The sequence below is a fragment of the Lynx canadensis genome, chromosome A3 (assembly GCF_007474595.2).
Source record: "Lynx canadensis isolate LIC74 chromosome A3, mLynCan4.pri.v2, whole genome shotgun sequence".
NCBI lineage: Eukaryota > Metazoa > Chordata > Mammalia > Carnivora > Felidae > Lynx > Lynx canadensis.
In genome coordinates, this window is record NC_044305.1 from 51,430,859 (window position 1) to 51,453,766 (window position 22,908).

Genomic DNA, 22,908 nt, shown 5'->3' on the forward strand with positions numbered 1-22,908 from the left:
ATTTGGATATCACGCTCTTTCTTCTCTTAAGGAACCAATACTGCTAAATCATTTTCGTTTTTTCTTCTTAATGTTTATTTCAGGGGGGGGCGGGGAGGAGGGAAGAGAGAGAGAGAAAGAGAATTTGAGCAGGGGAGGGGCAGGGAGAAAAGGAGACAGAGAATCCAAAGTAGGCTCCGCGCTGTCAGCTGTCAGCACAAAGACAGACGTGGGGCTTGAATCCACCCACCATGAGATCATGATCTGAGCTGAAGTTGGACACTCAACCGACTGAGCCACTCAGGTGTCCCAAAATCATTTTCAAAGAGCCTAACAAAGTGAGGGAAGAAACAGGGCAATGACAGAACATGGATGTGGACAGTTATTAGGACAAAGAACATGAATGTGTTTTTCATGCTAAGGAAAAACTGCCAGTTGAGAATTTGAATGAAAAAGGAGAAATCAGGGCTCAGAAAGCTGAAAGGGATGAGAACAAAAAAAAAAAAGGCGTCAGGGAGGAATGTTGAAGAGGAAATATACAGAGACTCATAAATATGGAAAACAAACTAAGGGTTACTGGAAGGGTTGTGGGGGGGATGGGCTAAGTAGGTAAGGGGAACTAAGGCATCTACTCCTGAAATCATTGTTGTACTATATGCTAACTAATTTGGATGTAAATTTTAAAAAATAAAAAATAAAATTAAAAAAAAAGAGGAAATATATGGATAACAGAATAATGAATAGGGCCTGGTGGTTCACTGCCAGTAGTCTCAGTTTACCAAAGAGGCAAGGTAGTTTGATGCATAAAACTTGTGAAGAATTTGAGGTGGACAGTGAAGTCCTAATACAGTGACTGAAAGGAAGAAGATAAGGTGGTGATCAAGGACAGGTAAATGGCCCAGAAATAAACACTCACATGTATACATAATCTCTAACAAGGTTGTCAACATCATTCAATGGAGAAAAGACAGTCTTCAACAAATGGTGCTGGGAAAACTGGGCATCCACATGCAAAGGAGTAAAGCTGGACCATTATTTTATACCATGTGCAAAAATTAACTCAAAATGAATTAAAGACCTAAAACTAAGATTCAAAACTATAAAATTCCTGGAAGAAAACACAGGGGAAAAGCTGTATGACATATGATTGGGCAATGGATTTCTTGGAATTGACACCAAAAGCATGGGAAACAAAGTAAAAATAGACCAAAAGGACTACATCAAACTTAAAAATGTTTGTGCATCAAAGGACACAATTAACAGGATAAAAAGTCAACCTACAGAATGGGAGAAAATATTTGCAAACCATACAGTTGATAAAAGAATAATATGTAGGATAGATTTTAAAAACCCCTTACAACTCAGTAACACAAAATCAAATAACCCAACTAGAAAATGAGCAAAAGACTTTATACCAGACATTTCTCTAAAAATGATAATATGAATGGCCTAATCATCAGGGAAATGGAAATCAAAGTCACCATGGGATAGTACTTCATAACCATTAGGATGACTACTATCCAAAAAGAAAAAAATGAAATAACAACTGTTGATAATAATATGGAAAAGATGGAACCCATGTTCATTGTTAATGGAAATGCAAAACAGTGCAACCATTATGGAAACAGTATGGTGATTCCTCATAAAACTAAAATAAAAACTACCATATGATCCAGCAATCCAACTTCTGGGTATATAACCAAAAGAACTGAAAGCAAGGTATTGAAAAAAATATCTGCAGGGGCAACTGGGTAGCTCACGGTTTGTGAGCTCAGGCCCTGCATCTGGTGAGCCCTGCTCCTAGCTCCACACTCTTTCCCTCTCTCTGCACCTCATGGGATTATCTCTCTCTCCTCTGCCCCTCACTCACTCACACTCTCTAAATAAATAAATGAATAAATAAGAAAAAAAAGAAAAAATATCTGCATACTCATATTCATAACAGCACTATGCATAACAGCCAAGGGTTAATATAAGCAACCTTTGTCCTTCAAGGGATGAATGAATAAATAAAATGTATTATGCACAATACAAACAACAGAATGTTATTTAGCCTTAAAAAGGAAGGAAATTCTATCACAAGGTACATCATTGGTGAACCTTGATATTATACTAAGTAAACCAGTCAAAAAAACAAATACTGTATAAACTCACTTATATGAAGTAACCAAAGTAATAAATTCATAGAAACAAAGTCAAATGGTCTCCAAAGGCTAGGAGAAGGGAAAAATGGTGAGTTGTGCAAGGGGTGGAAAGCTTCAGTTTTGCAAGATGGAAATATTCTGCAGCTCTGATGCGTAACAATGTGCACTAACACTAATAAACTGCACACTTAAAAATGGTTAAGATGTAAACTTTATGTGTTTTTTTTTTTTTTACAATTTATAAGCCCTAGGGAAAGGGACAGGTAAATGGACTGTGGAATGCTGGAGACTCAGCTGAAGTTGGAAATCTCAGATTATTTACAGTGGCACCAATTTAGAAATGCAAAGATAAAACAAATTACTCAAAAGAGTTTCAGAAACAGTATTTTAGTTTTTATAACCCAAAAGCTAATAGGAAAAGATTAACCAGACAAAAGAATAACTATTTAAATCAATTATATCATCTTATATAGTCATATCACAATTGAAAAAAAGAAGGACAAATCCTTTAAAATTGACTCCAGACATCCAGTTTCCAGTCTGGTATATAAGAACTTAGAAGTAGCCACACTGCCCAAAACAACAAGTAAGAAGCTGAACTAAAAAAAACCAAAAAACAAAAAACACAGCTCTTTTTAGATCTATAATAAAAGAAGTTAGGTCATTAACTACCTTCCAAAATCAGAGATAAATACAGAGAATCAAACCTCACCACAGCAGAAATCCCCACAGGAACCAAAATCAACCAATATCAAGGTAGGAAAACCTAAACTGTAATAGACAATTGTTGGAAACTCAGTGTGGGCAAGTTTGAGAGATAAAAACTCCATCACATTACTTAAGTTCTACCAACTACATCGTGTCCAGCTGTAAGGAAAAAAAAAAAAATGACAAGACATACTAAAAGGCAAAACAAACAAACAAAAAAGTTTAAAGATAGAGCAAGCATCAGAACCAGACTCAGATATGCAACAGATACTGGAATTATATCAGACTGAAAATTAAAGTAACTATGACTAATACACTAAAGATCCCAAAGGATAAAGTAAAACACATGAGCAATGTAAGCAGAGAGATAAAAATTCTAAAGCACTAAAAAGAAATTCTAGAGGAGAAAAATAGAAATGAAGAAAGCCTTTGATGGCTGAAGTAAGAATCTCCAAGCTTGAGGATATCTCAAAAAAAAAAAAAAAAAAATCTACAAAGTGAAAAGCAAAGAGGAGAAAAATAAGGAAAAATAAAATAATATCCAAGAATTATGGAACAACAAAAGGAAGAACATCCATGAAAGAGGACTACAATAAAAGAGAAGAGATGAAGGAATAGGAGAAATATCTGAAACAATAATTACTGAGAATTTCCCCCAATTTAATGTTACACAAAATCCCACAAATCCAGGAAGCTCAGATCCAGGATGCTCAAGGAACATCAAGCAGAATAAATGCCAATAATATTAATTCACCTACACATATCATATTCAAACAACTGAAAATAAAAGACAAATGACATATAAGCTAGAGAAAACAGACCTCACCTATAACAGAAGCAAAGGTAAGAAATTAACTTCTCAAAAATTACACAAGCAAGAAAAGAGTGGAATGAAATATTTAAAGTTGAGAGAAAAAAACAACAAACCTAGAGTGCAGTACTCCATGAAATTATCCTTCGGTAAGAAATATTTTTTTTCTCACACAAACAAAACTGAAAGAGTTACCAGTAGAGTAAATCTTAAGTTCTCATCACAAGAAAAAAAATTTCTGTGGTGACAGATGCTAACTACACTTACTGTGGTGACCATTTCACAATATATATGAATACTGATTATGTTGTATGCCTGAAATCAATATATTTTATGTCATTTAAACCTCACTAAATACATAAATCGGTAAAAATACATGGTTAGAAAAAGATATACCAATCTAACACTAATCAAAAGCAAACAAGCAAGAGTAGCTACATTGATTTAAAAAAAAAAAAAAAACTTCAGAGCAAACAAAGTGATCTGGGATCAAGAGGAGCATTTTGATGAAGTGGTCAATTCTTCTCCTAGGAGACATAGAAGTTCTTAACGTGGTATGTATGCACTTACACACAGTACATGTAAGGTAAAAAACAAAACACTATGTGTGTGTATATATATATTAAAGATATATACAGATATATATATATATAAAGATATATACAGAATATATATATATATGGAAACTTCTATTTCCCTCTATCAGCAATAGACCCAGCAGGCAGAAAATCAGTAAGGACATAATTGAACTAAACAGTATCATCTATCAACTGGACATAATTGACACCTATGGACTACTTCATCTAACAACAAAATATACATTCTTCTCAAGCTCACATCAAACATTCACCAAAATACACATTATGGGCCATGAAACACACCTGAACAAATTTAAAAGAACAGAAATCCTATAATGTATGATTTCAAACCACAATCGAGTAAAAGAAAGATAGCTAAATAATTCCATATTTAGAAATTAAGCAACAAACTACTAAATCATCCACGGCTAGAAGATGTCTCAAGACAAATTTTTAAGTAGTCTGAACTAAAAAAAGAAACATACTTATCAAAATTTGTGGGATACAGCAAAAGCATTGTTTACAGAGAATTTTTTTTTTCACACTGTACAGTCCCCTTCAGTGCTCACAGCCCACCAGTGAGGAGGCTGGGCAATGGTTCAGGGCTGCACGCTCCTCTGGCACGGGTACACTATGAAAGGCCCACAGAGAAGGGTCTGCCATCATTCCATCACCATGCACTAGAGAGAAATTTACAGCAACAAATACCCATATTAGAAAAAAATGTAAAATCAATTATCTAAGCCTCCACCTTAGGAAACTATAAAAAGAACAAATTAAATCCAAAATAGGCAGAAAGAAAATAAAAATTAAAGAATAACATGAAACACAGTAAGAAACAGATAAAACCAACAAAACCAAGGGCTGATTCTTTGAAAATACCAATAAAATCAATAAACATACAGTCAGGGTAATTTAAGAAAAAAGACAAAGGATGGAAATCACTAATATCAGAAATTAAAAAAGGGATCACTACAGACCCCATGATTAAAAAGAGAATAAAGGGCACCTATGTGGCTCAGTTGGTTAAGGGTCAAACTTCAGCTCAGGTCATGATCTTGTGGTTCATGAGTTCAAGCCTTGCATCAGGCTCTCCACTGACCAGGCAGAGCCTGCTTGGGATTCTCCCTCTGCGCCTCTCCCACTTGCACTCGCACTCACACGTGCTCTCTCTCTCACTCAAAATACTTTAAAAGCAAAAAATATTTTTTAAAGATAACACTATTAATAATTCAATGCCCATAAATTTGGTGACCTACATGAAATGCATCAATTCCTTAAGACATAATCTGTCAAAACTCACACAAGAAATAGATCTATATCTATTAAATAAATAGAATAAATAACCTTCCAAAACAGAAAGCACCAAATTCACTAGTGAATTCTATCACACATTTAGTAAGAAAGAATTTCTGGGGAAAAAAAAAGAAGAAGAAAGAAAGAAATTCTGGGGCACCTGAGTGGCTCAGTCACTTAAGCATCCAACTTCGGCTCAGGTATGATCTTGCAGTTCGTGAATTCAAGCCCCGTGCTGACAGCTCAGAGCCTGGAGCTTGCTTCAGATTGTGTGTGTGTGTGTGTGTGTGTGTGTGTGTGTGTGTGTGTCTGCCCCTCCCCCGCTCATTCTCTCTCTCTCTCTCTCTCTCAAAAATAAATCAAACTTTAAAAAATAAAAAAATTAAAAAAAAAAAGAAATTCTATCAATTCTCTACAGTCTTTCAGAGGATAAAACAAATAACTTTTAACTCATCCTTTGAGACCAGTATTACCTTAATACCAAAACCAGACAAAAACATTACAACAAAACTACAGACCAGCATCATTCACAAACATAGCTGCAAAAATCCTCAAAAAAATTTTTTAAAAACCAGCAAATTAAATCCAACAATGTATAAAAAGATTAATACACCATGACCAAGTGGGATTTATCTCAGGTATGTAAGGCTGGTTCAGCTTTCAAAAATCAATTGATGTATAATGTAATCCATCACATTAACAAACAAAAAGAAAGGAAAAAAATATCTTAATCATGTCAATACATGTAGCAAACCATTTGACAAAATTCAACACCCGTTCATAAAAAAGCAAACAAAAACATTCTCAAAACCAGAAACAGAGGCAAACTTCCTCAACTTAATAAAGAGTATCTACAAAAACTAACATCAAACTTTATTTATTTTTTTTACTTTAAAATTTTTGTCAGGCACCTGGGTGACTCAATCAGTTAAGTGACCGAGTTCAGCTCAGGTCATGATCCTATGGTTCATGAGTTCAAGCCTCACATCAAGCTGTCAACAGAGCCGGCTTCGGATCCTCTGTCCCCTTCTCTCTCTGCCCCTCCCCTGCCTGTGCACTTGCACGCTCTCTCTCTCTCTCTCAAAAATAAACAAAACAAATTTAATTTTCATTAGTTAACATACAGTGCCATATTGGTTTCAATCTCTGATTGATTTAGTTCGCTTAGCATATATTTTGGTTCCATCCACATCATTTTAAAGGCAAGATTTCATTCTTTGTGATGGCTGAGTAATACTCCATTGTTTGTGTGTGTCTGTATATCTGTATGTATATATATATATATGTGTATATATATATGTATATGTATATATATGTACATCTGTATGTATATATACATACAGATATACAGACACACACACACACATACACACACCGATTTTTTAAATGTTTTTTTAATCTTTATTTTTGAGAAAGAGCATTAACAGTGCAAGCGGAAGAGGAACAGAGACAGAGGGAGACACAGAATCTGAAGCAGGCTCTAGGCTCTGAGCTGTCAGCACAGAGTCCAACACAGGCCTCAAACTCACAAACTGCGAGATCATGACCTGCCCTATAGGAGTCAGATGCTTAACCAACTGAGCCACCCAAGCACCATATACTAATCTTCTTTATCCTTTCATCAGTCAATGAACATTTGGGCTCTCTCCAAATTTGGCTATCGTTGACAATGCTGCTATAAACACTGGGGTGGATGGATCCCTTTAAAATTCATATTTTTGTATCCTTTTGGTAAATACCTAATAGAGCAATTGCTGGATCATGGGATAGTTCTATTTTTTGTTTTTTGAAGAACCTCCATACTGTTCTCCTGAGAGGCTGCACCAGTTTGCAAAACAACTAACATCATACTTAATGGTAAGGAAGTCAAAGTTTTCTAAGATCAGGAACAAGGAAAGGATGCCCCTGCTCACCACTCCTTTATATCATCATACTGGTAGTCCTAGCTGATACAGTAAGAAAAGAAAAGATACACAAGTTGGTAAGGAAGAAATAAAACTACTGTATCTTTGTAGACAACATGACTGTCCACGTAGAAAATCCAGAAGAACTGATTAAAAAAATCCTGGAAATAATAAGCAAGTTCGAAGGATACAACAGTAATATAAAAAAGGCAATCGCTTCCCTATATACCAGCAATGAACAAGCAGAATTTGAAGATTTATATTAGCACCCCCAAAAATGAAATACAGTTCAACCTTGAACAATGCAGGAGTTGGGGTGCCAACCTTCTGTTCAGTTGAAAATCCACATATAACTTTTGACTCCCCCAAAATTTTACTAATAACCCACTATTGACTAAAACCCTTACCAATAACATAAACAGGAGATTAATACATATTTTGCATGTGACATCATATGTCGTATTCTTATAATAAAACCAAAGAACAAACATTAAGAAAATCATAAGGAAAAAAAAGAAAACCATAGAAGAAAATACATTTATAATACTATACCTCATTTATTAAAAAAAATTCACATATAAATGGACACGTGCAGTTCAAACCATGTTGTTCATTGATCAACTGTAGTTATATATCTAACAGAACAGGTGTAAGATCTACTAAGAGTAACTACAAAACTCTGATGAATGAAATCAAAGAACTAAATAAATGGAGATGTCCCATGTTCACGGGAAGATTTGATCTTGACAAGATGTAAGTTTTTCCCAACTTCATTATAGATTCAAAGCAATCCCAATCAAAATCCCAGTGAGTTATTTTGTGGATATCAACAAAGTGATCCTAAAGTTTATATACAGAGGCAGAAAACCCAGAGTAGCCAACACAACACTGAAGAAGAAAAAAGCTGGAAGAACAGACACTACCTGACTTCAATACTTACATAAAGCTAGAGTAATCAAGACAATGTGGTATTAGGTGATCCCTTCTCAAGTACTGACAAGATGGCAGAAGTGGAGCAAAAGAAGACCACCTTCCACAAATTCATCTACCGTGGCATGGACCTCAACCAGCTGCTGGATATGTCCAAAAGCAGTTGATGCAGCTGTACAGCACCTAGCAGCAGTGGAGGCTGAATTGGGGTTTGCGGGGGAACAGCACTCACCGGTGACACAGAGTCAACTGAGGTCTGACAAAGGAGCAAATGAAATATAATGGAGAAAATAAAGGGTTTGTGAACAACTGACATCCACATGCAAAAAACAAAAAACAAAAAATTCTAGACACAGACCTTATACCATTCACAAAATTTAACTCAAAATGGATCACAAACCTAATAGAAACATAAAACTATAAAACTTCTAGAAGATAACACGAGAAAATCTAAATTGACCTCAGGTTTGGTGATGACTTTTTAAGACACAACACCAAAGGCACATTCCATGAAAGAATGGATATGCTGTACTTCATCAAAATTAAAAATTTTGTTCTGGAAAAAAAAGTTTTGTTCTGCAAAATACACCATCAAGAGAATAAAGACAGGTCACAACTGGGAGGAAATACTTGTAAAAGAAACATTTGAGAAAAGACTATTATCCAATATACAATACTAACAACTGACAATAAGAAAACAAGCCAATTTTGGGAATGCAAGCTGGTGCAGCCACTCTGGAAAATAGTATGGAAGTTCCTCAAAAAACTAAAAATAGAACTACCCTTCCACCCAGCAACTGCACTACGTATCAGAATAGCCAATATCCAGAACACTTACAAACCAAATGCTGGCAAGACTGAGATGCTACAGGAACTCTCATTTATTTCTGGTAGAAATACAAAATGGTACAGACACTGTGGAAGACATTTTGGCAGTTTTTTATAAAACTAAACATATACGTATATATGATCCAGCAATGATGCTCCTTTGTATTTACTCAGAAGAGTTGAGAACTTAAGTGCACCCAAAAACCTGTACAGATGTTTATAGCCAAATCTTCAAAGCAACCAAAATGTTCTTCAGTAGATGAATAGGTAAATAAACTGTGATACATGTAGACAACAGAATATTATTCAGCACTTTAAAACAAATCAACTTTTAGGGTACCTGGGTGGCTCAGTCGGTTGAGCGTCTGACTCTTGATTTTGGCTTAGGTCATGATCCCAGGGTCGTGGGAACAAACCCACACTGGGCTCCAGATTGAGTGTGGAGCCTGCTTGAGATTCTCTCTCTTACTCTATCCCCCTCCCAGTCTCTTCCTGGCTCACAAACGTGCTGTCTCCAGTAAAATTTTTAAGAATCTTTAAAATAAACGAGTTATCAAGTCATGAAGAGATATAGAGACTTAGGTGTTCACTGCTGAATGGAAAGAGCCAATTTGAAAAGGCTACATACTGTAGGATTCCAACCATATGACATTCTGGAAAAAGCAAAATTATAGAGACACTAAAAAGACAGTGGTTGCCAGGGAGGAGGGGGAAAGATGGATGAACAGGTAGAGCACAAAAGATCTTTAGGGAAATAAAACTACTCTGTGTGACACAATAATGGTGGATACATATCATTATACATTTGTCAAAACCCATGGATTGTACACCTTGAGTGAACCCTAAGGTAATCTATGGACTTTGGGTGATAATGAGGTGTCACAGTAGGTTCGATTGTAACAAGTACACCCCTCTGCAGGGAATGTTGATAATGAGAGAGGCCAAGCATGTGTGGAGAAAGGGAGTATGTGGAAAATATCTGTACCTTCTGCACAATATTGCTGTGAACATAACTGCCCTAAAACTGTACAAAAAATTAAAAATTTTTAACTTTAATTCTCAACAAAATACTCTCATCAAAATGAATCCAAAACACATTAAAAGTATTATACACCCAATATATGGCCAACTGAGGTTTATCCCAGGAATGCAAGGAAGGTTCAATATTAGAAAATCAATCAAGAATACATCATTTTGGGGCACCTGGGTGGTTCAGTTGGTTGAGTGACTCTGGACTTTGGCTCAGGTCGTGATCCCAGGGTCATGGGACTGAGCCCCACGTCAGGTTCTATGTGGAGCCTGAAGATTCTCCACCCCCCCCACTTTGGATTCTGTGTCTGCCCCTCCCCCCCGTGCTCTGTCTATATCTCTCAAAAACAAACATTAAAAAAAATTTTTTTAATAAAGTGAAATGGCAACATACAGAATAGGAAAGTATTTGGAAATTATATCCAATATATAATTTCTGCAACTCAACAAGAAAACAAATATTCAATTAAAAGCCCAAGACAAAGAACCTGACAACACATTTCTCTATAAAGAAAATATACAAATGGTCAGTAAGCCAGAAAAAGATGCTCAACATTATTAGTAATCAGGAAAATTCAAATCAAAACCACAATGAAAAACCACATCTATCAGTATGGCTAAAATTTAAAAAGAAAGATAAAAAAAAGAAAATTACAAGTCTTGTCAAGGATGTGGAGAAACTGGAACCCTCTTACAGGCTGGTGGGGATGTAAAATGGTGCAGCCACTATGGGAAAAAGTTTGGGATTCATCAAAAGTTAAACAGATTATGACCAGCAATTCTATTCCAGGAAATATACGCAAAAGAACTGAAAACAAGGTCACAAATAGATATTCATACACCCATGTACACAGCAGCATTACTGCAAAATTCAAAAGGTAGAAACAACCCAAGTGTAAAACAATCTAGATATGAAAAGACAAATACTGTAAGCTCCCACTTACATGAAATATCAAATACAGGCAAATTCATAAAGAAAGATTTGCGGAGGGGCACATGGGTGGCTTAGTCGGCTGGGCATCTGACTTCAACTCAGGTCATGATCTCACGGTTTGTGGGTTCAAGCCCCGCACTGGGCTCTGTGCTGACAGCTCAGAGCCTGGAGACTGCTTCAGATTCTGTGTCTCCTCTCTCTGCCCCTCCCCAACTTGTGCTCTGTCTCTCAAAAATAAATAAATGTAAAAAAAAATTTTTTTTAAAGAAAGATTAGTGGTAATCAGAGGGTAAGAGGAGAAACCTGACTAGTTACTGCTTAATTGTCACTAAGTTTCTACACAAATTTTTTTTTACCAAGTTTCTACCTGAAGTGATAAAAAGTTTCTAGAAATAGTGGTAGTAGTTGAACATTATGAATAGAACTAATACAACTGGGGCGCCTGGGTGGCGCAGTCGGTTAAGCGTCCGACTTCAGCCAGGTCACGATCTTGCGGTCCAGGAGTTCGAGCCCCGCGTCAGGCTCTGGGCTGATGGCTCAGAGCCTGGAGCCTGTTTCCGATTCTGTGTCTCCCTCTCTCTCTGCCCCTCCCCCGTTCATGCTCTGTCTCTCTCTGTCCCAAAAATAAATAAACGTTGAAAAAAAAAAAATTAAAAAAAAAAAAAGAACTAATACAACTGAACTGTACATTTAAAAGTGATTAAAATGAAGGAGCATCTGGGTGGCTCAGTTGGTTAAGCGTCCAACTTCAGCTCAGGTCATGATCTCACACTTCATGAGTTGGAGCCCCATGTTGTGCTCTGTGCTGACATCTCAGAGCCTGGATCCTGCTTCGGATTCCGTGTCTCCTTCTCTCTGTCCCTTCCCCACTTGCACTGTCTCTCTCTGTCTCTCAAAAAATGAATAAATGTTAAAAAAAATAAAATTTTTTAAAAAGTGGTTAAAATGAAGGCTGGGAAGATGGTGTGGTGGTGAAAGAGGACCCTAACTAAGCCTGCCTCATCCCACAGATAAAACTAGAGAACACGCACATCAGTGTAAATAACCCACAAAATGATCCAAAGACTAGCAGAACAAATTCCACAACTAAAGGTTGAGAAGAGGCCACATGGAATAAGGTAGAAAGGTGAGGAGACCTGGTTTAGGAGCAAAACGGACCATGGCCATCCACGGCTTGCAGGGAGTCAGTAGTGTAGTGAAGGGAAATAGTTTATCACACCAGGGAGCCCTCATGGGGCAGATGAATTGCCATAATAGCTGGCTCTGAAAGAGGGGCCAAGGAATTTAAAAATCAAGATCTAGCTCTGAGAACCTGGTGAGCATTAGGAAGGGGAGTCCCCACCCTTAAAGTACCACAGCGTACAGAGATACAGCATAGAAGCAGCAGTTTGAAAATCATCTGGGGCATATAGGTGAATGAGTTATTTATTCATCTCAGGGCATCCAAATTGGTAATGAAAAAATAAAACTTCCACTACTTGCAGATGACATGATACTAAACATAGACTCCACCAAAAAACTACTAGAACTGATAAATAAAATTCAGTAAAGCCAATATGCAGAAATCTGTATGAAGCAGCAAACAGAAATTAAGAAAACAATCCCATTTACAACCGCACCAAAAACAACAAAATATCTACGAATAAATTTATCCAAAGAGGTGAATACTATAAAACAATGATGAAAGAAACTGAAAATAACACACTCAAAAAATGGAAAGACATTCCACACTCATGGATTGGAAGAACAAATATTAAAATGTCTACTGACCCACAGCAATCTACATATTCAATGCAATCTCTTTCAAAATAGCAACAGCTATTTCCACAACAGCTCTAGCTCTATTTCCACAGAGCTAGAACAATCCTAAAATTTGTATGCAACCACATAAGATCCCAAGCAGCCAAAACAATTCTTGGAAAAGACAAAAAAATTGGGTGTATCACAATTCTGGAGTTAAGTTATACTACAAATCTGCAGTAATCAAAACAGTATGGTACTGGCACAAAAACAACACACAGAAGAATAGAATAAAAAACCCAAAAACAAACCCATAATTATTTGGTCAATCTCCAACAAAGGAGGAAAGAATAATGTAATGAGAAAGTCTCTTCTACAAATTGTGTTGGGAAAACTAAACAGCTACATGCAAAAGAAAGAAACTGGACCACTTTTTTAGACCAAACACACACACACACACACACAACCTCAAAATGGATCAAGGACCTAAATGTGGGTCCTGAAACCATAAAAATCCTAGAAGAGAGCGCAGGAAGTAACTTCTCTGACATTGGCAATAGAAACCTTTTCCTGAACAGGTCTCCTGAGACAATGGAAATACAAGAAAAAATACACTACTGGGACGACATCAAAATAAAAAGCTCCACAGTGAAGGAAACAATCAACAGAATAAAAGGCAACTACTGAACAGGAGAAGATATTTGCAAATGACATATCCAAAATATAAGAATTTATACAACTCAACACCCAAAAAACTAATAATCCAATTTAAAAATGGACAGAAGACAATGTAGTAACATTTCTCCAAAGACGCCATACAAGATGGTCAAGAGACACATGAAAAGATGTCCAATATCACTCATCATCCAGGAAATGCAACTCAAAACTACAATGAGATATCATCTCACCCCTGTCAGAATGGCATAGGCGCACGCGTGCACGCGGGCGCGCGCCCGCGCACACACACACACACACACACACACACACACACACAAAAGTTGACAAGGATGTGGAGAGAAAGGAGCCCTCTTGCACAGCTGGTGGGAATGCAATTGTAAAGCCAATCTGGAAAACAGCATGGAGGTTCCTCAAGAAGTTAAAATAGAGCTACCATATGATCCAGTAATAGCAACTATTGGCTATTTACCCAAAAAATACAAAAACACTAATTCAAAGGGATACATGCACCCCTATGTTTATCGCAGCATTATTTACAAGAGCTAAGTTACAGAAGCAGCCCAAATGTCTATCAATAGTTAAATGGATAAAGATGTGGGGGTGTGTGTGGAGTAACAATGGATTATTACTCAACCATAAAATAAAATGAAATCTTGCCATTCTCAACGACATGGATGGAGCTAGAGTATATTATGCTAAGTGAAATAAGTCAGTCAGAGTAGGACAAATTACCCTATGATTTCACTCACATGTGGATTTAAAAAAACAAAACAAGCAAAGGAAAAAAAGAGAGACAAATCAAGAAACAGACTTTTAACTATAGAGAACAAACTGATGGTTACCAGAGAAGTGAGAGGCAATGAAATAGCTAATATGGATTAAAAACTTAAACTTATCATGATAAGCACAGAATAATGTATAAAATCGTTGAATCAATGGGGCGCCTGGGTGGCTCAGTCAGTTAAGCATCCGACTTCAGCTCAGGTCACGATCTCGCGGTCCGTGAGTTCGAGCCCTGCATCGGGCTCTGGGCTGTTGGCTCAGAGCCTGGAGCGTGCTTCTGATTCTGTGTCACCCTCTCTCTCTGCCCCTCCCCCGTTCATGCTCTGTCTCTCTCTCTGTCTCAAAAATAAATAAATGTTAAAAAAAAATTTTTTTTAAATAAATAAATAAATAAATAAATAAATAAAATTGTTGAATCACTATATTGTATACCTGAAACTAATATAACACTCTACGGTAACAATAAATTAAAATAAAACTTTTTTAAAAAGGCATTAAAATGGCAAATATTGTTATATATATTTTACTACAATGTAAAATATCAATAACATAACATACCAAAATTCATCACACTATATACTTTAATAAACGAGTGGACTATATGGTATGGGAATTATATCTCAATAAAGCTGTATAAAATATTTTATTTTATATCAAAATAGTGACATATACTCAGAAAACTATTCCATGACCTTAGTATGACAGTATTGTGTGTACATCCTTAACAGGATGTATTTTAAAAGAACTACAATCTTAAACTTCATTCAGTATTAACAAATACCTGAGAAAAGTCAAGGACTGTAGTTCATCATAAATATTTTTGAAAGCAAAGAATGAATATAGCAGAACTGGGTACACAAGGCCTCTATCCCCCTCCCCAAATTCATAAATTTAAGATAAGAAGTAGTTTATGACAACTTTCTTCCCCTTTTAAAAAATGAAGATTCCCACAAGTTAAATGTCAACATATAATAGAAAAACCAACTCCACTATTTTGCTTCCAAATATCTCATTAAAGAAGACAACCTTAAGATAACTGAACAGCAATTATTAAAGAATAATCTATAGAACAAACGGCGCCTGGGTGGCTCAGTCGGTTAAGCGTCCAACTTCAGCTCAGGTCATGATCTCACGGTTCATGGGTTCAAGCCCCACATCAGGCTCTGTGCTGACAGCTCAGAGCCTGGAGCCTGCTTTGGATGCTGTGTCTCCCTCTCTCTCTGTCCCTCCCCCACTCACTCTCTCTCTCTCTCAAAAATAAATAAACATTAAAAAAAATTTTTAAAGAATAATCTATAGAACCATAAAATTGGGGGAAACATGATAATCTTCTGTCCCCATTCTGTTCATTTTATAAAGGAACTAAAGCCTTAAGGAAGTTAAGTGCCTTGTTTAAGGATACAGAGATAGGAAGAAAAGAGCCAACATTATCCATAATTCAGTCAGTCCATGATTCAGGACATCCATGAATCAGTCGCTACTTCTCTTCATGACATTTTATAATACTGTAAGCAAATATTTGAATTCATCTAACCTCCTAACTATCAGAACAGATGTAGGGCTGAAAATAAAAACACTGAGACCTGGAGAGATGCCACATTACCCTCATCTTGCACAGCCAACCGACTCCCCACTCCTAGGTCCCCAACACCTCCTGGAAAGAGCTTAAGCAAATGGATTTGTTCTCAGTACAAACTAATGGGCTCCAAACTTATGGAGTCCTCTGAAAAGTATGAGGGCAGGGGTTATAGAGGCAGATATGCAAAGTCAAGATACTGAAATGATGTGTTCCCCAAACCCCTTCCTGTGGAAGATAAGGTTAAACACAGAACAAACGTAAGACTTGGGGCGCCTGGGTGGCGCAGTCGGTTGAGCGTCCGACTTCAGCCAGGTCATGATCTCGCGGTCCGTGAGTTCGAGCCCCGCGTCGGGCTCTGGGCTGATGGCTCAGAGCCTGGAGCCTGTTTCCGATTCTGTGTCTCCCTCTCTCTCTGCCCCTCCCCCGTTCATGCTCTGTCTCTCTCTGTCCCAAAAATAAATAAACGTTGAAAAAAAAAAAAAATTCAAACGTAAGACTCAAGTAAAAGAAAAAAATATGGAGGATCAAACCAGAACCAACTTTCAGTTAACAAAAACATAGATAAGGGGGTAGAAATCGGGGCAGAAATCCTCAAATAACACAATGTCTCAGAACTGAAGGAAATACGTTTTCCAATTGAAAGGAAACTTCCAGGGGCGCCTGGGTGGCTCAGTCAGTTAAGTGTCCAGCTTAGGTCATGATCTTACTGTCTGTGGGTTCGAGCCCCACGATGGCTTCTGTGCTGACAGAACTGAGCCTGGAGCCTACTTTGGATTCTGTGTCTCCCTCTCTCTACCCCTCCCTCACTCACGGTCTGTCTCTGTCTCTCTCTCTCTCTCAAAAATAAACATTTTTTAAAAAATGTTTTAAAAGAAAGGAAACTTCCAGAAAACCTACAAGATATCAATAACAAGAATCACATCACATTTCTAACAATACAAATGATCAGAAAATGAAACAATACTTTTAGAATCTGACAAACAAAACCATAAATTAGATAAAAGACTTCTTCAGGCATACAATGTTAAAAAAAAAAAAAATTCCCAACCATTCCTTCTCAAAGCAAACATGATTGTGCTACACCAAAATAGAGGAAGTCAAGAGGACATGAGTTACAAGAAACCAAGAGTTTAATACAGAAAAAAAGTGAAGGGAATTCTAAGGATGATGATAAAGCAAAGTCCCAGGACTAGAACTGTGTAGCAAAGAGAAGCAGAAGTCAGTCCAGACTCCAGGAGTAAGACAAGAGTGCTCCAGAAGCAAGACTCTTAAAAAATTTTAAGCTGAGGAGCACCTGGGTGGCTCAGTCAGTTAAGTGTCCAACTTTGGCTCAGGCCATGATCTCACAGTTTATGAGTTGGGAGCCCTGCATTGGGCTCTCTGCTGTCAGCCCAGATCCCACTCCAGATCCTCTGTCCCTCTCTTTCTGCCCCTCCCCTGCTCTCTCTCTCTCTCTCAAAAATAAACACTTAAAAAAAAAAATTAAGCTGAAATTGACAGATTATGTGACCTCTTTGATCACACTTGAGAGTTAAACTGAGTTTGGGTAAAGAATTAGTAATACATCATTGATAACTAAACAAACCAAAACATAAAGCAAATATTAACTCTAGGAAAAATAAAACTACATATTAAAGGTGATTCAAATGTAAAAATGTGCTATGATATGTACCTTCCCATAACTACATAAACACAAACTATTCATTTAACTAAAAATTACAACAACAGAACTAGAAGAATAAGGAGGCAAAATAAGATCTGTGGACAGAAATCTGGAGGAACAGTGTAGAAAGTGTCTAAAATGTTGAAAAGGAGATGGAGAAATAAAAGTATGTATATATGTTGTTCACAAGTCTGAAGTATAGATGGTAAGTGGCAGAACAAACAACTAAGAGCTGTCAGGTTGCCTCTGAGCAGTAGGAATTAGGGGTGTGGAATGGGAAGCCAACTGAACAGAAATCTAGGAAAACTAAATAGAAGCGAACTAGAGAAAGAAAAATTAAAGAAACACAAGTGATATTTTCAATAAGGACAAAAGCAGGTGTGAAGGAACAGAAAATGACAAAAGAGGAGACAAACAAATGAAAGCATAATGAAAGCCTGGGAACATAGGACTATGGACCCATCACTGCATTCCAGAAGTTGGACATCACAGAAAGCATAGTCAGTTCACATGTGGTCAGTCTCTACCAAATTACGAGCCAAGTAAATACTAATCTTTCTACTCTTCACAACCAGTCTCTGCCTGCTCCATCTGCCTTCCAAAGCACCCTGTTTTGTCCTTTCACTTAGACCTAAGTTTATAGAATACCACCACCTGTTATAAAAGTTACTCACTTGCTAATCAAAATCCCACTGAAATCCCCAGGTTCTAAAGTAAATGATTTCTCATGTTTGAAGAAAAACATCTGATTAAAATACTACTCTTTAAATGTAAAACAGAGGTAGCCATAATAACCAGTCCTTCAAATTTTGCCCCGACCCCTATTTGATGGAAAAGTTAGGTAGTTCAAAGAACATTCTAAATTCTGTCTAGACCAGTGCCTCTCAATCTTTTGGGAGTTAGAATCCTCACTAAAAATCTCACGAAAGCTCTAAACTTGCTTTTTAACAAGTGTATCAGTTTCAGTGGTACAGAAACCCGTAAAAAGTTCTGTTTTAGACTCTGACACCACGTTTGTGTTTAGGACTATGCCAGCAGCTTGAAATTACAGTCTCTATGTAGGTACTGATTTCTCTCTTCTGATGGAACAGGCTACTCCATTACTCCTATAAAAAGTAAAACAGACCTACTACCAAAATCCTACAGAGACACCTATTTGACCTTTAACAAGTACCTTAATCTCTCCAGGTTTCAATATCCACTGGATTGTTGGGAACACAGCATACAACATATGCCTAGTAAATGATCGAAGAAACAATTATAGCTATTATAATCATGTCGGTCCCTGGACTTTTTTTTTAATTTCCTAACACCTCTTTATTTTCATAGGCCCTCGCCGAGAAGAGATCTTGAATGACTGTCCTTACTATGTGCCAAGCATGGCTCTAAAGGTTTAATATGGGTCATCCTATATATCTATATTCTCCTATCAACACCATTACTCCATCTTATTGATGAAGTGCAACTTGCCCATCAACACCATTACTCCATCTTATTGATGAAGCGTAACTTGCCTGAAATCATAGTTTATAAATGGCAATGCTGTGATTCAACTCCCAAGCAAACTGACTCAAGATCTTGTGCACACCACCCACCCTTATCCTTTTTCCCCACCCGCCACATTCAATCACTAAAATTCCGATGGATCCAAAATATATCTGGCACACTGTCTTAAAAGAGGAAATATACGCTGATCATGTTGTCAAAAAGCTTAAAAATTTTAACCCATAGTAACAATGGCCCGTAAGAAACTCAGAATTCCCAAGACTGCGTTTGTCAAAAAGGCAAATAGGCCTCTTAAGAGCGGTGGGAATGGGAGCGAAGTGTGAAGAGTAGGAGCAGAACCGTTTCATAAACGCACAATGACAGATGCCTCAAAATGGGACTTCCAGTGTCATGTGCGTGGTCAGGGAATTCCAACTGTAGTTGCCCCAGCTCCGGTCTGCTTGATGCCTACGACGGTCGCCCGTCAAAGCAAGAAAAAGCCCACCCGGGAGCTGCGTCAGTCCCCCGCTGGGTTCCATCGACCTCCAAAGCCTGAAAGATGCCGCTTCCAACACAGCGGGTAAGTGTCCGGGACACAAGAAGAAATCCGCCGCATATGGCAGGCGCCTGAACGCGAGGGACGAGGCCGCGCGGGCGCAGCCAAAGAACCCCCGGACGGGATGGGCCCTCGAGCGAAGACCGTCAGGAGCAGGCCAGGAGGAAGAGGAAGAGCAGGCGCCAACGGCAACCCGCCGCGGACTCCCTCCTCCCCCTCCAGCTCGCGAGCGCCACGCCGCCCACCGAACCGCGCGAGCCGACCGGCGCCTCAACGCGCCAGGGAGCGGCGGCCGCCGGGAGCCATGACGCCGGCCCTGCGCCGTGCCACGGCAGGGCCAGGGCGGAGGCCGCCCGGCTCTCGAGGCCCCGCTCACCTCTCGGGGCGACGGGACAGAGCTCTGCACCGAGGCGATGTACCGCTCCACGTCGGCCTTGCTGCGCCTCATCGCGCCAGCGACCTAACTCCCAAGGCGCGGGAGGCCAGAGCCGAGGCCCACAGCGGTCTCCGTCTCCAGGAGCGAGCGAAGCGCCCGAAAGCCAGTGACGCAGCGCCGTCGCCGACCGAGGAGAGGTTCAGCCCGCGTGCGTGTTGCGACAGCACTGTGCGCCACGCCGACGTCGGCGTCGCTCCCGCCGCGAAGCCGACTGGCCGGCTCCGCCCTAGTCTCCGCGCGGTCCTTCCGAGACCTGGTGGGATTTGGGCTGTCAGAGCGTGGGTAGTGAGATGCCGAAAAGGAGAGTTCAACGCCGCGCTGGTTCCAAGGATTAGTCACTGGATCAACGAGATAATGTTTTCCCAGATGGGTTCTCAAAACTTTGGGCCGTTTCTTCGTAATCTTCATTACGCGATGCCGTGGAAAGAAAAAGCATTTTCAGCCCATTTTGGTGAGCGGGTAAATTGAAAAAACGTTTCTGGAGGCTGTTGGTTAAATAGATTATGTCGGACACGTGTGAATACGAAGCAATACATGTTAAAAATCCATGTTTTTTAAAAAAGAACGTTATATGAGGAAATTTAAAGTGCATAATTAAAAGATAGGCCATAAATACAGTTTTTAGACTATTATAATGGAATAATTTGAATAGCCCCCCAGATTTATATATATTTCAATAGCAGAGCCGTATATACCCAAATATTTACAGTAATCATCTCAGGATGAGTCATCTGTATTTTCCAAATCTTCAAAAATGTTTACTTCCACCACCACGCTCCTCCTCCCCCACGACCCTGAGACTGCTTTTACTGCATGGCTTTCTCAGAACGGGAATAAATCAAATTCTTAAGTCAAATATTCTGACAATGATACTCCTCAACTTATATCCAGGTCTGGAAAAAACTTATTTGAATTCAAATTATATTTCAACAATAAAGAATACATTTTCCATTTAGGGGCGCCTGGATGGCTTAGTTGGTTGAGCGTCCCACTCTTGGTCTGGGCTCAGGTCATGATCTCACAGTTTGTGTGTGAAATACAGCTCAGCATCTGGCTCTGCGCTTACAGCTGGGAGCCTCCTTTGGATTCTCCCCCTCTATCTCTTTCTCTCTCTCTCTCACTCTCTTTTTCTGCCCATCCCTTGCTCACCCTTTCAAAATAAACTTCAAAAAATACATTTGCCATTTAAAAATAGTACTTTGTTTTGATTAATTTATCTAATTTATGAAATTACACAGTTTACTTTGAAACGGGAGGTTTTCGGTTCTTTGTATTTTTGCGGTCAGATACATCTTTCATACCTATTCTTTATAAGAAAAACACTACTGTTTTATAAATCATTCTGTTCTTGAGAGCAATTCAAAATGAGCAGAATTCTATAATGAACAAAAATTGTTTTTCTTACTGCAAAACCATTTTTGGTCAGGACCACTGAACCAGTACAAATGAAGTGAGCCATAACACCTACTAACAGTTTATGTGCATATAAGTGGGCGTCCCTCAATTGTTCTACCTCGGATGAAGGCAGGGAACTCTACAGTAATCTACACAGCCCCTCCATCCATCCTTTCGTTACAGAAAACAATGTTACCAGCAGGCTTTTTTAGAATATCCAGTGTAGGGGCGCCTGGGTGGCTCAGTCCGTTAAGCGGCCGACTTCAGCTCAGCTCATGATCTTGCGGTCCGTGAGTTCGAGCCCCGCGTCGGGCTCTGGGCTGATGGCTCAGAGCCTGGAGCCTGTTTCAGATTCTGTGTCTCCCTCTCTCTGACCCTCCCCGTTCAGGGTTGGCCTCTCTCTGTCTCAAAAATAAATAAACGTTAAAAAAAAAAAGGTTTTTTTTTTAAATAAAAAAAGAATATCCAGTGTAATACCAGCTTAGAACAAGTACCAGTGGAAACAATGAACAAGAAAACTTTTAAAAATTGAATCATTATCCTCAGGAATATCTGAGTATATATTGTAACCATAAAACAAAAACAAGTCACTAAAAATGTTTACTTTTGAAATTTGAATTTTAAAATCTTAATTTAAGGATGCCTGGGTGGCTCAGTTGGTTGAACATCCGACCCTTGTTTTTGGCTCAGGTCATCATCTTGTGGTTTGTGAGTCCGAGCCCCACATTGGGCTCTGTGCTGACAGCTCAGAGCCTGGAACCTGCTTCAGATTCTGTGTCTCCCTCTCTCTCTGTCCCTACCCTACTCGTGCTCTGTCTCTGTCTCTCTCTCAAAAATAAACATAAAAAAATTTTTTTGTAATCTAAAATCTTAGTTTAAAACAAGTTTTATGGGGTGCCTGAGTAGCTTAGTCTGTTAAGCATCTGACTCTTCATTTTGGCTCAGGTCATGATCTCACAGTTCATGGGATTGAGCCCCTAGTCTGGCTCTGTGCTACATCAGGGAGGCTGTTTGGGATTCTCTCTCTCTCTCTCTCCCTCCTCTCTAAATAAATAAACATATTAATTAATTTTATAAAATATTTTCAGTGGTGAAGACATTAAGCATAAAAAGATCATATCCCTTTATACGTAAAGTCTTAATTATCTGGAAAATATCAAACAAATGAAATATGTTGAAATTTTTAACCGGAAGTTTATAATGTTATGGTTATGGATGATTTTTATCTTTTTTTAAATGTAGATGAAATACAATTTTATCCAATCATTTAAAATTAACCTGGCCTCTTACAGGCCATCTCAGTCTCTCGTTTTTGGTTTTTCCATATTTTCCAATTTTTTTGGAGTAAATATTGCCTTTATAAAGAGAGAAGAGCAGCATTTTGTTTTGTTTTATCTCAATCATATTAGATGTGAATAAGAGAAAAGGAAATGGTTCTGAGATTAGTAATGT

At 38.4% G+C, this 22,908-nt stretch overlaps 1 protein-coding gene and 1 non-coding gene across 4 annotated transcripts in view; both read right to left on the bottom strand.

The window, feature by feature from the left end:
• RANBP2 (RAN binding protein 2) overlaps positions 1-20,123 on the bottom strand; it is an 81,727-nt gene extending 61,604 nt beyond the window's left edge. For 2 of the 3 annotated variants that reach the window (XM_030310266.1, XM_030310265.1), the window contains exon 1: positions 20,002-20,120. In XM_030310266.1, coding sequence (XP_030166126.1) covers positions 20,002-20,073 — 72 coding nt within the window. In that variant the 5' untranslated portion in view covers positions 20,074-20,120. Of the gene's footprint in view, positions 1-20,001 lie in introns of all 3 variants that reach the window. The other variant, XM_030310267.1, reaches the window with a different exon arrangement.
• Positions 4,763-4,899, bottom strand: LOC115511366. Its single transcript, XR_003968027.1, has one exon. It is a non-coding gene; the product is annotated as a small nucleolar RNA SNORA42/SNORA80 family (small nucleolar RNA).
• Positions 20,124-22,908: the final 2,785 nt, after the last annotated feature.